This window comes from Myotis brandtii, unplaced genomic scaffold (assembly GCF_000412655.1).
Source record: "Myotis brandtii unplaced genomic scaffold, ASM41265v1 scaffold237, whole genome shotgun sequence".
Lineage (NCBI taxonomy): Eukaryota > Metazoa > Chordata > Mammalia > Chiroptera > Vespertilionidae > Myotis > Myotis brandtii.
In genome coordinates this window covers 3,607,255-3,623,810 of record NW_005358943.1, presented here as the reverse complement: position 1 = coordinate 3,623,810, position 16,556 = coordinate 3,607,255, and the positions used below count along the sequence as shown (strand labels likewise).

The window sequence follows — 16,556 nt, the reverse complement described above, 5'->3', positions numbered from 1 at the left end:
TGCTGGCCTGATTGCCCCTAACTGCCTCTGCCTCAGCCCCACCACCATGGCTTTGTCCAGAATGATGTCTGGAAGGTCTCCTGGAAGGTCTCCCAGTCTAATTAGCATTTTACCCTTTTATTAGTATAGATAAGCATCAGAAGGCATGTACCAATAGTAGTGCTGTTCGCAGGGCTTTGAGCCAGTCATCCCATTAAGAATTTTAGGTTGCCAGAACTTCATGGTTCCTCTAATGGTATGTGATGATAGCTCCCTTTGGCGATCAATAAATGTGTCAATCAAATCTTCACTAGGACTTGTTAATTCACAAGAACTCACTGGTCTGCATTGCAACTGTGGCTTCAACCAGCAACCAGTCACAACTTTTAGTCTTTATAAATCTATCTGAAACTCCAGATAAACAAGACAAGAAGAGAAACAGGAATGAGAAGTGTTGGACATACCACAAAATAGGTCTCTGATAATAGAATAGCCATTCATTCATTCACTTAACAAATATGTACTGACAACCTTCTCAGCAATGTTCAGATGCCAGAGTACTTGTGGTAATGAACCTAAAGGACTTTTTCACTTGCTATTCACAACATGCTTATGATCCAATAAAGGGAGAAATAACAATAAGTACTTTATAGAGCATTACAATGGGATAGTGTAGTACAGAGCAATTATGTAAATAAAGAAAACACAACTTTCTTTGAGGAAGCAATGAGCACATATCTGAACAACAAGAAAGTATCTGCCATGAGAAGGTTGGGACAGAGCAAGCTAGGTAGAGGGAATAGGCAGAGGCCAGATTACACAGGACTTGTAAGGCATACAGCTGAGATTTTATTTAGAGTGCAATATGAAGCTATTTAGAGAATTTAAAAATAATAACCTGACATATTTAAAATAATCCCTCTGGTTGTTCAAGGGAGAAAGGATGGTTGGGTCAATAATGAAGGTGGGGAGACCAATCAAGGGACTATTTGTCCTTATCTTTAAAGACAACATTCTAGCCTGGATGGTGTTGCTCAGTGGTTGAGCATCGACTTATGAACCAAGAGGTCACAGATTTGATTCCTGGTCAGGGCACATACCTACTTTGCGGGCTCAATCCCTAGCCTGCAAAGCAGGAGGCAACAGATTGGTGTTTTCTCTCATTGATGTCTCTATCCCTTTCTCTTCCTCTCTCTCTAATATCAATAAAAACATATTTAAAAACAAAACAAAAGAAACAGCATTCTAAATCAAACAAGTGCCATGGGAAATGATGGTAACTTTGACCAAAGTGGTAGTAATAGAGATGAGAAAAGTGAACAACATGCAGGTGCTATTTTTGGAGGTTTTGTTCACAGGACTTTCTGAAGGAGTGAAAATAAGAAATGAGAGACAGGGAAATTAAGAATGAATACTGGGCTTTGCTCTTGAGCATCTAGGGTGGATGGTGTTGCAATTCGCTGAGATTGAAAAGACTGGAAAATCTAGAGAGAAAACTTGGGGTAAGATGAGAATCAAGGCTTCTTCCTTGGAAATAAAAATATTGAGAAAACATCCAAGTGCCATTGTCAGGTAAGGAGATTATTGATACAAGGAGATCAGGAGAGACTTCTAGGCTGGAAATAGAAATTTGGGGGTGTCTGGATAAGATCACCAAGTAGTAGGCAGAAACAGAGGAGAAGAGAAGCCCTGGGTCTAGCATAGAAGATGCACCCCAGCACTTAGAAACTGAGCAGAGGAGGAGAAGCCAGCAACAGAGACAGAAGAAACAGCCCACGGGGCCAGAGGAAGCCAAAAGACAAGACTGTCTACACCACCATTGCCAAACTTCTGCCTTACCCTGATCATAGCTGTGCTCAGGCAGGTTCAAGATAAGGAAGTAAGTAACTTTAGTGCTGGAAGAGATTTGTAATTTAGTGCAATGTCCTCATTTGAGCAAGCTTGAACCTTGAGAAATTTGACCCACCACGTACTGTTGAGCCTGTGTCTAGAAACAGTGATCCAGTACTTTATATCCATCTGTTGCTTATGATTTCCTGCATTTGGGTGGTGGTTGTTTTTTTTTTAAAATAAAAACTTCCATTTTCTATTAACACATTTAACAGAACAGGGAGGAGCCACACACCCATCTGTGTGGCTTCCTGTTTTAGAACTTGGGTATTAATGGCATTGGCTTGATTTTTTTTTTAACCTCAGTCATGAAAGATTTTATATAAATTAAGAATCTGTAAAACATAATTGGACTATAGGCCAAAAAATTCAAAGACTTTCAGATGTTAGGAATTTGAGGAATATTAGAATCTGTTACTTTCTCTCATAATATTTCAGATTATAAATAATTACACACATTTGGATGAAATGTCATTTCTAACTGTATAAAAGCCCAGTCATCACACGTACTAACCTTTATGGTCTCACTTCCAGTTGAGAAAATTTATTTATTATTATGTTGAAGTCATTGAGTTTACAATTTTGGGTATAGTTGCTTGGAAATACACAGTTCTCATATTTGGTAAGAAGTGAGTAAAGTGCTGTGAGTCACAGTATACTAAAGTTAAAGTTCCTCTCCCTATCCACCCATACTTTTCTTAAATCCTCTCCTAGTAAGTGACTAACTTGTTATCCTCCTTAACCCCACAAAAAAAAAGAAAATATATTTAATAAAATAAGAATGAGAATAAATTGTGTCAATGGAACACAGAGAGAAGGAAGGGAAGAAGGAAGAATGTATACTATATGCTGCCAGTCAGTTAAAAGAAGCTAATAAAATATTTAAGGTACTATACTGTTTAAAAAATGAATTCATTCTGTCAGTCAACAAATAATTATTAAGAATTTACTATGTGCTATGCACTATTCTATGTGCAGAGGACACAGATATAAATGAGAAAAAAAAAAACTTCTACCCTTATCTAGTGAAGAAAAAGGGATGATAAATATAAGATATCCAAAGGTGATAAGTTGATTACAAATGAAGCCAAGAAGGGGGAAGTGTTATGGGGACTAGGGGGTGCAATTTTTGTAGGAGGGGAGGAATAGGGCAAGTTGCACTGTAAAGATGATATTTCAGTGAAAACCTGAAGGAAGGAGTGAGCCTTGTGGATAACGGGAGGAGATTCTGTCGGGGCAGAGGGAACCACAGTGCAAAGCTGCAGAAGGACCAGTGTGCTTGGCAAGTTCAAAGACACGTCAGGAAGGCAGTGTGGCTGAAGTGAAGTAAACAGAAGAGTAGTAAATCAAAGAGCCAAGAGGTAACAAAGGAGCAGATAATGAAGGGTCATGGAAAAGACATTCTACTCCGAGTAAGATGGCACTCCTTTGGATGGTTTCAGCAGAGAAGTCACATGACCTGGTAAGTTTTACAGGATCTCTTTGGGGAGGGTAGGCTGTTCAGGGCTAAGGGTAAAGGCAGCTAGACAAGATGACCGTACATTGACCTCTTTAGCAATCCTTTTTCTTCCCCAAACTATTTTAATATGGACACTTTTAAAAATATTTTTATTGATTTTAGAGAGGAAGGGAGAGGAAGAGAGAGATAGAAACACCAATGATGAGAAAGAATTGTTGCTTGGTTGCCTCCTGCGCACCCGCTACTGAGGATCGAGTCCACAACCCAGGCATGTGCCCTGACTGAATCAAACCTGGGACCCTTCAGTCCGCAGGCTGGCATTTTATCCACTGAGCCAAAGAGGCCAGGGCTAATTTGGACACTTTTGATAAATTACATGATCACCTTAAAGTTAGGAGGCTATTTCATGTATCCAGATATGATATTATACTTGCTTGGATCAGGATGGTAGTCATGCAGGTGATAGAAATTTTATTTTGGAAGGACAGAGGTACTACTTATTGAGTTAGTAAACCTTATGGCAGAGGCAGGTTTGGGGGAAAAATCAGAAGTTCAGGTTTTGGGTGTGTCATCATTTGAAGGTGTCAATTAAACATGAAAGAGCAGACACTGAGTAGGCACTGGAGCTTGGAGTCTTTAGGATTGGAAATACAAATTTCAGGAAACCAAATGGATGAGGTTATTGAGGAATGAATAAAGAAAAAAGAATGCTGTCCAAGGACTAAATCCAGGGGCACTCTATCCTGAAGAAGTGGAAGTAGTGAACAGGAACCAGCAAAAAAATCTGAGGAGTGGCCAGTGAAATAAGGGCCAGAAAAATGTGATGTGCTAAGCGCCAAGCAAAGAAAGTGCTTCAGGGAGTACAGTGGTCAACTTGTCAAGCCTGCTGATAAGTCAAGAAAAGAAATGACCGTTGTTCTTCACAACCCAGAAGTCACTGGTGATTTGAGGAGGAGGCATTTGGATGGAGTGGTGAGAAAAAATAATAATTAAAAGGATTTCAAGAGAGTATGAAAGGGGAAAAACTAAAGATAGCTGGAATAACAAACCTTGTGAGGAGTATTATTGTAAAAAGGAGAGAAAATGAGCAGGAGCTGAAAGTACCCAAGAGTATTAATTTGTTTGGTTGGGTTTTGCTTTGTTTGTGTTTCTTATTTCCTTAAGTAGCTGGAAACAGCTTGTCCATGCGCTAATTAGAGTGATTCAACAGAACAGGAAGAATTGATGATACAGAATAGTTGGGGTGAAACTTGTTAGAGCAGTGGTTCTCAACCTTCTGGCCCTTTAAATATAGTTCCTCATGTTGTGACCCAACCATAAAATTATTTTCGTTGCTACTTCATAACTGTAATGTTGCTACTGTTATGAATCGTAATGCAAATATCTGATATGCAGGATGGTCTTAGGCGACCCCTGTGAAAGGGTTGTTCGACCGCCAAAGGGGTCGCGACCCACAGGTTGAGAACCGCTGTGTTCGAGTGATGTCCTTGCCTGGGCCAGAAGAGATGGTCCAAGGTACCAGTGGAGGAGGTGGCCATAACCTGGATGAATCTGTAGTAAGATGATGAATGATAGCATATATGGGCATTAATGGGGCAGATGAGTAGGGTGTTGGTGATGATGGGAGTTTGTGGAAGGTTTTCCTATTGACTTCTTTGCAGAGGGTCACTGCTGTGCTACTCCTCTTGTACAGACCCGCAGGGCCAGCAGCCCCATGCAAGCATTGTTTTCTGCGTTAGGCTGTCAGGCATGTTACCGTTCCATGGCTCCATTCCTGCACCTGAGGCTGACTGATGCCTCTTCTTCATTTATCTCTCCCATTTTCCACTGCAGTCTTTGGGGTTTCACTGCAATTTGCCAGCTGCCCACAGCTAAGCCACACAACTTATGTACTTCCTTAAAAGTGTTTCTCCTGCCAACCAAAAAATGACTTGCATGTTTTACAAGTTTCTTCTGAATAGGTTAGAGGAATCTGGATGGTGGACTCATAGGGCAGTGACTGATGTTTTGCACTGATTTATGTATATAATAAGCAAGTGCCCAGTCTGGATAAGTTGGTCTTCTGGGCAAAGGAACTTTTCAGGAGGTTTCATTATCCCCAGTTACATGGAAATGAATGGAAAACACCCATGTTTGCGAGGAGGAGGTTAGATGTATGAAGGGCCCTTAACTAGGGGTACAGAGGTTTGGATTCCAGTTGTGGCTCTCAGGGATAAACTGTGTTACCTTAGAAAAGTGGCTCAGGCCCTCTGGAGTTCAGCTGCCTCATCTATAAAATGAGGGTCTGGACTAACTGGTCTTTAATGTTCCTTCAAGTTTTAGAATTTAATTCATGCATGAGTTCAGAGTTAAGGCAACAAGGTTAATGATACATAAGAGCAATGATTTTGTCCTAAGAATTGTGCAATATGTAACTCCTAACTAAATAAAAAAGCTAAGTATAAACACATATCTCTGGAACCAAAAAAGAGGAAGTCAGAAATTTTGTTTTCGAAACTAAGTAAAGTTAAATGAGAGCTTTTTCTGAGCAAATCTAGCAATCTTAATTTACATAAGCTGGTAAAACCATAAACACACCCAGTGATTCACAGAAGGGAATATTACATTTGCTATTATTAAGCCATAAAGAATTTATTTAAAATGTAATGGAAATGACAGGTATTTCTAATTCCTGAGCAAATGAAAATTTTGTTTTGTTTATGAATAGGGCCTAATTATAGTTTAATGCTAAATATTTGCCTGAATTTTTAAAAAAATTTTCCAATGTTGTTTTTAAATGGTCTAATTACTTATTAAATGTACCTAGGAAGAGAATTACCCAAAGTCAACAAGAGAATTGGCCTAATAAACTTCAGTTTAACAAAGGTTTCTTGCTCTTTAGTATGATTTTTCTTCTTCTTGATTTTATTGCATGTCGATCTTAATTCACTCTCAATAATTTACCTATCTCTTTTTTCTTCTTTCAAATTAGTGCTTTCTTTTTTAGATGTTTTGACTAAGTTGAACATAATTTATGCAGTTTACATCTTAAGTCACAGATGCTTTTTTTGGCCAACTTTATAAGCTTATTCTGCTTAAGGTAGAACTGCCTGAGTTGAAGAAAATAAAAATAGATTTTAAAGACATATGGTAAAGATGTTAAAGACTATTGTTTTATACTAGGATACTAGCAAATTGCTATCAGTGAGGCTGAGGGTTAAAAATAGATTTTGCCACCACTGATCAGTTTTTAGAATGTTTTTCTATTGAATTTTCCTTATCACCAATGTTCTGCATTTGTAAAATGACTCAAGTTTAGAGGTATGAAATGTAAGCAGAATGAATCTAGTTGGCCCTTATGGATATAATCTTGACCTCATTAACATCACCCTATCAGCAGCTAAGCTAACATTAAAATAAGAAACAATGTAATAACTGTCAGGGAAAGATGGATTTTAGACAATAAATGCTCTGCTCCAAGGCTAAATATTACACCTGGCTCCCTTTGGAATTCTCTAGGAAATAAGAGATTTGCTGCCAGAGCCGAATAAGAATTAGACACTAGCTTGTACTTCACTCAAGGTCACCTTCACTCTCCAGAGAGCCTGCGCAACAGCTTGAGCCCCTCCTAATCCAATCTAAATTAAATGGTAGAGGTAGCTTTTCAGCTTTCCATCCTGCCTGTGGTCTTTGCACTGTACTTGATCCCTTTATAAAATTAGTTTGGATTCCCAACTCATATAGGAGAGGCATTGACGAAGAGGGAAGAGAAGGAAAGGGAGAGGGCCAAATAGTTCACTGCAACAGCAGCAATGGTAGAAAGCTTTTAGAGAGTACTGAAAAGCAAACAACCCTGCATCTATACCGTATTTTGTAAAAATAGTCTATATTACCCACATCCATAGATTCTCACATCAAATATCATAGACTCTGGTGGAGGGGGCTTGCCGGGGTGGGAATGACTGGGCGGGGTTGGGGGTGTCAATTGGGGAAAAAGGAGACATATGTAAAACTTTAGACAATAAAGTAAAAAAATATATCATAGACTCTGAAATTATTTTAACCAAAAGGGAAGCTGGTGTTATGGACCAGGGCAATTTTGAATAAGTTAATATTTAAAATGAGATTTAAAGAGATAGAAAATGGTAATCAGATGTTCTATAACTAATATCTACATGACTCTTTATATTATATAAAGTGTTGTTGTATATATTATCTTAAAGCTCATTTACTCTTGATAACATGAACAATGTATGCCTATTCCTCTCCTTTATGAGCGAGGCTATATTTGATATTTTGAACAATAAGAGACTGTATTAGTTTGTTTGCTAAGGCTGCCGTAACACTTGGCCTATTTGGATTTGACACAATAGATATTGATCACAATTGATCATGGCACAGGGTGGATTTAACATGAGCAAAGTGGTGTTTTGAAATGATTTAAGCCGTCATTGACAAGTGAAGAAAAAGCCAACTAGAGGTGGGGAAAAGGAGTAAAGGATACTGTAATGACTGATATGTGTGATGACAAAGCCTGCAACATAATGAAAAGAATAGATAGAGGGAATAAATGACAACAATTATTAAAAGATATGCTGTCTGGCACAGAGCAGCAAGAGAGCCTCAATATAGTTATCTTAGATGATTGAATGAATGGTGGTACTCCTGAGAGAATCAGGGGTAGTTTGAAATTAGAATTGATTTGTGAGAAGTCGAGGACTTCAGGTTCCATTTTGATCATATGGAGTTTGAGGTAATAATGAGATATTTATTAAGCACAGATTGGAAATACATGTGTAAAAAAGGCAGATCTGGAGATTAATAAGGATTCGGGCAATGTTCATATTGGATAACTAAACTAATGTTATCTACCTATGAGAAAAATGTATAAAGAGGTGTCCTAGGGATTCTAATCATTGTCCAATAGACACACTCTGAGGAGCAGTTCAGTGGTGTATAATTTTTCAAGAGAAATAACCCAGGCTCAGCCTAACAAATAATTCATACCTACCCCCAGACAACCTCACACTTGCTTTCAAAGGTCCAAGTTCTACCCAAGTCAGAATCACTGGAGGATTTATTCTCTGACTCATAACCCTATTAGCAGTGTGGGAACTGGAAGTTGGTCTCTGTTTATCAACAATCTTCATCAGAAGGAAAGTGAGACAATACAGTGTCTGGAAGAGTAGGCAATTCATTGCAAGTGAGGAAGGGCTCCTGACATCTATTGTAAATTATTCTCTCCCAAGACTAACTCATCTCTTTCCTCCTTCAACTCTTCTTCCTACCCTTGTCAAGCTGACTCTGGATAGGACAAAGACTTCTTTTTAGTTGGACACAAATTTAGGTTACCTGCAATAGATTATGTCAAGAATGATTCTGAAATACTTCTTGGGTTCCGGACAGGACCATGATGATGATATTCTACAAAGAAAGCCTAAACCTTCCCACACAAAGACATACACTTGTCAAAGGCATGAAAAGGCTTTCAGGGATTTTTCAAGCTCTTCCAAAACCTAAGAACTGGAGACCGACTTAGGAGAGTGGGGCTGATCATAAAAAGAAATCCAAGCACAGTGGGAGCAGTTGTCTGTCAGGGACACCCAGGTGGGCAGAGTATGCTGTTACGTAAACCCAACAGCAAGATATGATATGTCCAAGCAAGCAAGGTCAAGGCAGTCTGACAGCAGGTCACAGGGGTCCTGGTCTAAGAACTTGGGTTCAGACATAGCCCTTTGTATGCAGAATGTCATCAAAGGAAAGGCAATGCCCCGAGGACAGCGGCGCAGGGAGGGGGGTCAGCAGAGATTCAGGAATTGGGGAACAAGACAGCAGACCACTTCCTAGAACTGGGAACAGGCAGGGGTTGGTCCCAAGCCAACAAGTTCAGTGATTCCATTACTGAAAATGAGCATGAAGGGGCCTGGACAGCACAGCTTACATGACTAATGAATTAATTTATTGATCATGATTAAAAGAATAAGATAAAGAAATCAGTTCACTAACAGCTTATTAACTACCTAGTCCCTTTCCATTGGTATTTTCCTTTTTTAATTTTTTTTTCAATTACAGTTTACATTTAATATTATTTTGTATTAGCTTCAGGTGTACATAGTGGTTAAACAATCATATACTTGAAAATGTGTTCCCACTGTTATTTCCAGTTCCCATCTTGCACCACACAGAGTTATTACAATATTATTGATTATATTTCCTATACTGTACTTTGCATTCCCGTGACGCTTTGTGACTACCAATCTGTATTTCTCAATCCCTTCACCTTTTTCACCCAGTCCCCTAGCTTCCCCTCCCCTCTGGCAATCATCAGTCTGTTCTCTGTAGCTGTGGGTCTGTTTCTGTCTCATCAATCTTTTTCTTTAACCAAGAAATCTTATCATCTAGTTAGCTTTACCCTTTTTAATGTTGACTATCACTTCAAGAAATCATTCCTAAATAACTAAATTATTTTAAATAGTCTCAAGAGAAAGGAAGGCAAGTTGTTGACTAACCACCAGACTGAATCTTTTCCTTAGTAGGGAACACACACATCACTTTCATTTTCTCAGCCTTATAAGTATAGGTGCTTGTTTCTTACCCATAAAGCTCTGGATGATCAGGGCCATGCTAACGCCAGTGTAGATGACATAAAAACTATTAATAGATGATGTCTGTAATAAACCTGAAGTAGGAAACAGAACTGTTCCAAAAAGAGAAGTATAAAATAGAAGAGGAAAAAAGGCAGTTAAGATGACTGTCTTGGTGAAAGGAGATATTTCAAAAGAAATATAAAACCTTCATGGCGCTCTTAACTACCTATATTTGGATTTTTGTGTGTGGCTATTTTATCTTGCTGATCAGTGAAAGAAGAAAGAACATGTTACATTTAATTAAACATTTTTAAACTTTTTCTTTGCTCAGAACCAGCTCCTCCAAAATCACTCTTTGCAGTGAATAAAACCCAGACTTCGGTGACTCTGCTGTGGGTGGAAGAGGGGGTAGCTGATTTCTTTGAAGTCTTCTGTCAACAAGTTGGCTCTGGTCAGGAAACAAAACTGCAGGTACCGTACACGCTCGTCTTTCTTCTCTTAGTTACCTTTGATTAAGACTAATTAGCTGAGCAAAATTAAAACTTTTGCTTTCTTAGACCGATAGAAAATGAAAACACTGCATTTATGCTTTTGTGTTTCAATGAAATTAACAATATGCTCAGAACAAGCCCAAAGTAGGTTGTAGAACCAAGTTGCCAAATTGCCAAGTTTATTTTCAACTTTGAACTTCTCTTTTGTCCCTAAACCTTAGCCTCTCTGGTTCAGACTGAAGGATTAAGGGGGTTCACTTTCCCTTTTGGACATTAAATCCATTGAGAGGATGAAGACACTGCCATGGAAAACATAATTTAATAAACATGAACTGATTCCAATTTTGTGAAGGTCACTGTATGGAACACAAATGGCAGAATTAATACCTGCCTTCAAAAAATTTTTCATACAGTTGTGGATAGTTCATTATTCTAGAAATAAAGAAATTAAAACAAGTGCCACAAGAGAGATGCATTTTACTAAGAAAAATGAAAAGAAGGGTCCATCTCTAGTTAGTAAGGAAGGAAGGTAATTTTGTTTGGGAAAATGTAGGATGGGTGATGTGATTGTTAAAGCTTTAGAATCACAGACAGCAAATATGATGAGCACTGAGTTGTCTGACAGCTCAAAAATATTTTACAGTCAGACATGGAAGGAAAATGGAAAGTGTGAGGAATATCATGAAATACAGTGAATAATTGATGCTTTTAAAATAATGAAGTTCTTGAGATTGAAAAAAAAGATTTCTGGGAGTATAAATCTTTTTAATACTCAACTGAGTGTTAAGATAATTTGCTTTATTCCTTTTCCCTTTTGATATTGACTTCTACTAACTTATCTCTTTTATCTCTACTGGGCAGAAGAATCTTTTTTTTTCCATTCTAAGAATCCTTTTTGAAAACTACTGCTCTGCCAGTAGTGGGTTGTTGTTTTTTTCTCTAGAACTGCAGTGATATTTTCTTTAAGAAAACAAGGGTAGGCTGCTACTTCCTACAACTGAGTCTTGTTAGCAAGTCTTTTCTTAGAAGCATTCTTTTATAGGATAGTGAGAGATGGGGGTGGGAAATAGTGCCGATGCCTTTCATCTCTTTAGGCAGTAGTTTTCAGGTCCTTGTTTGACTGGCTCGTCTTTTTATTTTGTGCAGTAATACTTGTCACTAGTCTGACTATTGGCTCACCAAATTAACAACTTATTCTGCATAGAATAGGTTAATATCAAATATTTTTGAGAATGCAAAGTCGCTATGCCTTTGGTGGATGCTACTTAAAAGCTGAGAATGTAGACAAAGGGAAGGGGGAGGGTGTCCTTAATATACAAAGAACTACCACAAATAAAAAAGATAAAAACCAACAACTCAAAACAAAGATTTCACAGAAAATAAACACAAAAGTCTCTTAAACTTATGTGTTTAATATGAAAAGATGGTCAGTCTTCTCTCATGGAGAAAGAAATACAAAATAAAATTACAGTGAGATATAGTTTCCACTAATAAGATTGGAAAAGCTCAAAGTTTGCCAGTATGCTATGTTAGAAGTAGTTACGGAAACAGGCATTGTCAGACATTGATAGTAGGTAGATAACTTGGAAATGTCTATGGAGGACACTTTCAAAATTAAAAATACACAACCTTTGACCCAGCAATCTAATTGCTATGAATATGAAAATATATATACATACATACATTCTGTATTTGGGAACATATACTTATGTTCCCATAATTGTGAAGTTATGTTCCCTGTAGCATTGTTTATAACTTAGTTTTCATTGCTATCCTTTTTCGTCTTTTAAATTTTTTACTCTGTCCCACCATTACCAACTCAACTATGAAAAATTTTAAAATTGAAGTAAATGAAGGTTACATAACATTTATTTAATTTTCTGCATCTCCAGGAACCGATTTCTGTTTCTTCTCATGTTGTGACCATCTCCAGCCTTCTTCCTGCCACTGCCTACAACTGTAGTGTCACCAGCTTTAGCCACGACAGCCCCAGTGTCCCCACATTTATAGCCGTCTCAACAATGGGTAACTACATGCAATAGGGGGATCTGGTGTCTTTAAAAGTTATATCTTTCCAAAATTTTTATATGTTTTATTTGAGATCCAAGCTTTGAGATCAGGGAGTGATTAATTTCAATCCCTTTGTGATTTAGGGGAAGATATTTCTTATATCTGAACCTTTGTTTATTCATCCGTCAAGCTAGAATAATAATATGTACCTTGTTGAGCTGTTTTGAGGCTTAGAAATAAAGGATATAAAATCCTGGCACATGCTGTCTAAATGCTAGTTGGTATCAATGTCACCACCCTCTTCAGTGGTAGCCACAGTACCCTAACCAACTCCGGTTCATCTAGTTCAGCTTTGGCCATTAGCTGTCAATTCATGGCAAGACTCAATTTTTGGGTCAGAGCAGAAAAGTTTCCAATCAAGCAGAAACTATGAGTGAAGAAATTTTAAAATAATGAAAGGTCTAGAATAATGCTGTTTCCTTATTCTTTTTCTGAGTTATACATTTTATTCCCCTCTTGGTTGGAGTCTGATTCTACAATCTGAGGTCTCCCATGAAACTGCCTGTAATAAAACCACTCTTCCTACCACATTACCCTTTACTGGATCCATTTTCATTTCTGTGACATTTATCATGTATTTAGCCACTGTATCCAATGATTAATAGTGTAGGCTTTTTTGGTTTGTTTGCTTCGGATTTTTAAATTTTTGTTTTTCCAGAAGAGAGGACAAAAATAGACCTAATAAGTATATCATATCAATAGTATCTCACTTTTACATCCTTTTACACTCTTCTAAATGTAACTTATTGTTCATTACTCCTTGTCATCTCTACAACAAGCCAGAAGCAGTTGATATTATTAAACTTATTTGTTAGTGAGGATAATGAGGCCCAGAGAGACAGATAAAACAGCCTCCCCAAATGGCAATTAGTAGTCAAGTGAACTTGAACCAGCTCTTCTGACCATGAGTCTACTGTTCTTTCTGCTCAAGTACTCTGCCCATGAACTGGACCCACATTGTCTCAAATGGGAAGTGGCAACACCCAGAGATTTAGGGATTGTATATGCCAGCCAGTTCCGTGATGTTATGATCAGTACAGAGGATGGTATCATTCTTGTCTTCTCCTCTGGCCCACTGTTAATAGTTTTATAAAACATTTGGTATAAATTCCCACCTTTAATACCTTGCTCTTCCATGAAGTGTGATGAGCTAGGCAATGTGTAGTGCCATTATAGACCAATCATCATATAAAGTATATGAAAGGGACACAACCTCTGTTCTCAGGGGCCCTACAACTTATGAAAAGGTTTAATCTCTTGAGTTGTACAGATGGAAAACCTCTCAACATATGGTTACAGATCATCAGAATGCCTGCTTCTAGCGATGTGTTAAGTGCTGTAGCAGATGGCAGCTCGCTAATGCCTTTTTCATATACATTATTAGTTGTGAGTGAAATAGACAGTGGTGCTTTCTGACTTTAAAGTCGTGGGTGTAAAATAAGAGTTTGCAAGCTTCTGAAAAAGTTAAAGAATGAAAATACATGATAATGACTTCCAACGAATTTAAACTATATCACAGGAATTACAGTTTATCATTTCCCTTTATAGAACATCCAGAATGTAGGCCTTAAATACTTTTGATCAATCCACTAACTTGTAGTTGACCAGGAAGAGGTTATTGTCAGCTTGGAGAAACATCATTGTTGCTGTTGTTGTTGTCACAAGTCCATTGCTCTCAAAATCAGATGGAAAACCATGAGTGGGTTCTGTTAGTTTCCATGTAATGGAAGCTGTAACTAAAATGTATGGTGTATCTGTTTAGTTACAGTGATGAATCCCAATGTGGTAGTCATCTCAGTGCTGGCCATTCTTAGCACCCTGCTAATTGGATTGCTGCTGGTCACCCTGATCATTCTCAGGAGAAAGCATCTGCAGATGGCTAGGTAAGTTAAGTTTGGTTAATCTTTTACCCATAGCCTTTACAATATTTTATTTATCATACATGTATGCTTTTATAGCAGTAAGTTGTCTACTTCTATTCCATGTTTTCTTCTTTACATTTATCTTTATTTTTGAAATTATTACCGATGTCCTTCTTTCCCCCCCTATTGACTCCCTTCACTGCTGTCCCCTCCCCAGCCTTTATCATACTATTGTCATGATTTCTAAGAAGACTTTTAATATTATTTTAGAAAACATTACCATTGGAAAGGTAAAACCAAACATTGTTGGTTTACACAAAATCAGACCTCTTATCTATGGATCTTGTCATTTTAAGTGGCCCATACATTACATTTGGATAATTTCAAAGTTGTTTTGGAGTAAAAGAAAAATCTATAACTACTCAGAATGATTGATAAAATAAGTTAATATATGTGGAGACCACAAGAAAGAAAAAATCCCCTTCCTCATTAGTTCTGTTGAAGCTGTCTTATGATAAATTATTTGTAGAGTTTGTGATTAGGTTCATTAAAAGTCCCCCATCATTTTTGTTCATATTATTCAGAGTTGCAAGCAGTTTCATTTCTCTTGCAGTTAGAAAAGCCTTTTGATTTATGATTTTGATGATTCCCTATTCCTTTGACCACTGATGCATTTCTTATCAGAGCACATTGTCAAGAACAATGTGGTCTGTACATTATCAAAACATTTATAAGTTCTCTTAAAATACACACACACACACACACACACACACACACACACAACCAGTTACCTAGTTAAGTACTAGCAGGTTTGGGGGTTTGGGAAATTTTATTCAAATTTATATTTGCCCAATGTTAGTTGGCTGACTTGTCATCAATCAACATCCTTCTTTCTCAGAGTTCTATCATTCACCTATTCTTAAATAAATGTATGGCATAGTCAAAAAAAAATCAGATATCCAAGCATCCAAGCTGTCCACGAGGAACTTAGAGCCCAGCTGGAGACTTTTAGATAAATAAATACATTTAAAGGTATGCACTAACTTGTATTATGAAGGATATAAAAATGGAATAACATGAAAGTAAAGAAAAGAGATTAGTCAGGAATATAAAAATCAAGCTTCTAAATGTTGGCATTAGAACAAATCTTAGAAGGATAGTGAGGGTAGTGGCACAGCACTGTGGCTGGAACACGAAGTTCTGAAATCATACTCCTTAGGGTCAAATCTTGATTTACAACCTATGTGTCCCTGGGGAGCCCACGGAAACTTTATCCATTCATTTAACAAGTGTCATTGGACACCTGTTTTGTGTCCGACTCCTCCGGGTGCTTGGAATATGACAGTATACAAAACAGGCAGCTTGTCTTCTCGTGAAAAAGATAGTCAATAAATACTAAAGGTAAAAGTTAAAAGATTAGGTTGTATGTTAGCAGACAGCAACAGAAAAATAACAAAGCAGAATAAGAGAGATTGGCAGTACCTGTTTGGGGAATATGGGGACAGGAGCTCTGGGAGGGAGGTAGATCTCACTGAAAGGGTGACATGTAAGAAAAGACTTGAACATGAGAGAGTTAATCATGTGGTATCTGGGGGAAGTGTGCACCCCAGAGAGGAGGCAGGAGCACAACTAGCAGGTTCAAAGACTCACTGGATGTCAAGAGCGGCTAAAGCAGCGGAAATGCATGGAGGAGCAGCAGGAGGTGATGTCAGATCAAATAGGGTTTCATAAGCAGTTGTAAGGACTTCGGCCTTTACTCTGAGTAAATGGGCAGCCATTCCAGAGTTTAAGCGGAGATTAACAATACCTGACTTGCATTTTAACATTTTCATTTTGACTTTTATGTAGAACAGGCTGTAATAAGGCAAGGACAAAAGCAGGCCTGAGAACTGAGGCAGCCATGACCATAATCCAGGCAAGAGTGAGACGGTAGTAGTTCAACCCATAGGAGTAGCAATGGTGGGTAGGGGAAAATGATCAGATTCCAGATATATTTTGAAAAGAGAGGCAATAGGATTTTCTAACAAATTGCATGTTGGATGAATATGAAAGGAGTCAAGCATAACTCCAAGGTTTTTGGCCCTACCAACCAAAAAGATGGAATTGTCATAAACTGAGATAAGATTCCGCATGAAAGGGTTTTGGAGGGGGAACATCAAGACTTTAGCTTGGGAAACGTTACGCTGGAGATGACTGCAAGTGCAGGTGCGGAGTAGGAGCATAAAAGTCTGGTGTTCAA

General features: G+C 37.9%; 1 protein-coding gene across 1 annotated transcript in view; it reads left to right on the top strand.

The window, feature by feature from the left end:
• The window catches only part of PTPRO (protein tyrosine phosphatase, receptor type, O), a 97,008-nt gene that overhangs the window by 38,456 nt on the left and 41,996 nt on the right, over window positions 1–16,556 (top strand). Inside the window, exons 12-14 of the mRNA XM_014540176.1 lie at window positions 10,226–10,365; window positions 12,278–12,410; window positions 14,218–14,338. Of these exons, the coding sequence (XP_014395662.1) occupies window positions 10,226–10,365; window positions 12,278–12,410; window positions 14,218–14,338 (394 nt within the window). The remainder of the gene's footprint in view (window positions 1–10,225; window positions 10,366–12,277; window positions 12,411–14,217; window positions 14,339–16,556) is intronic.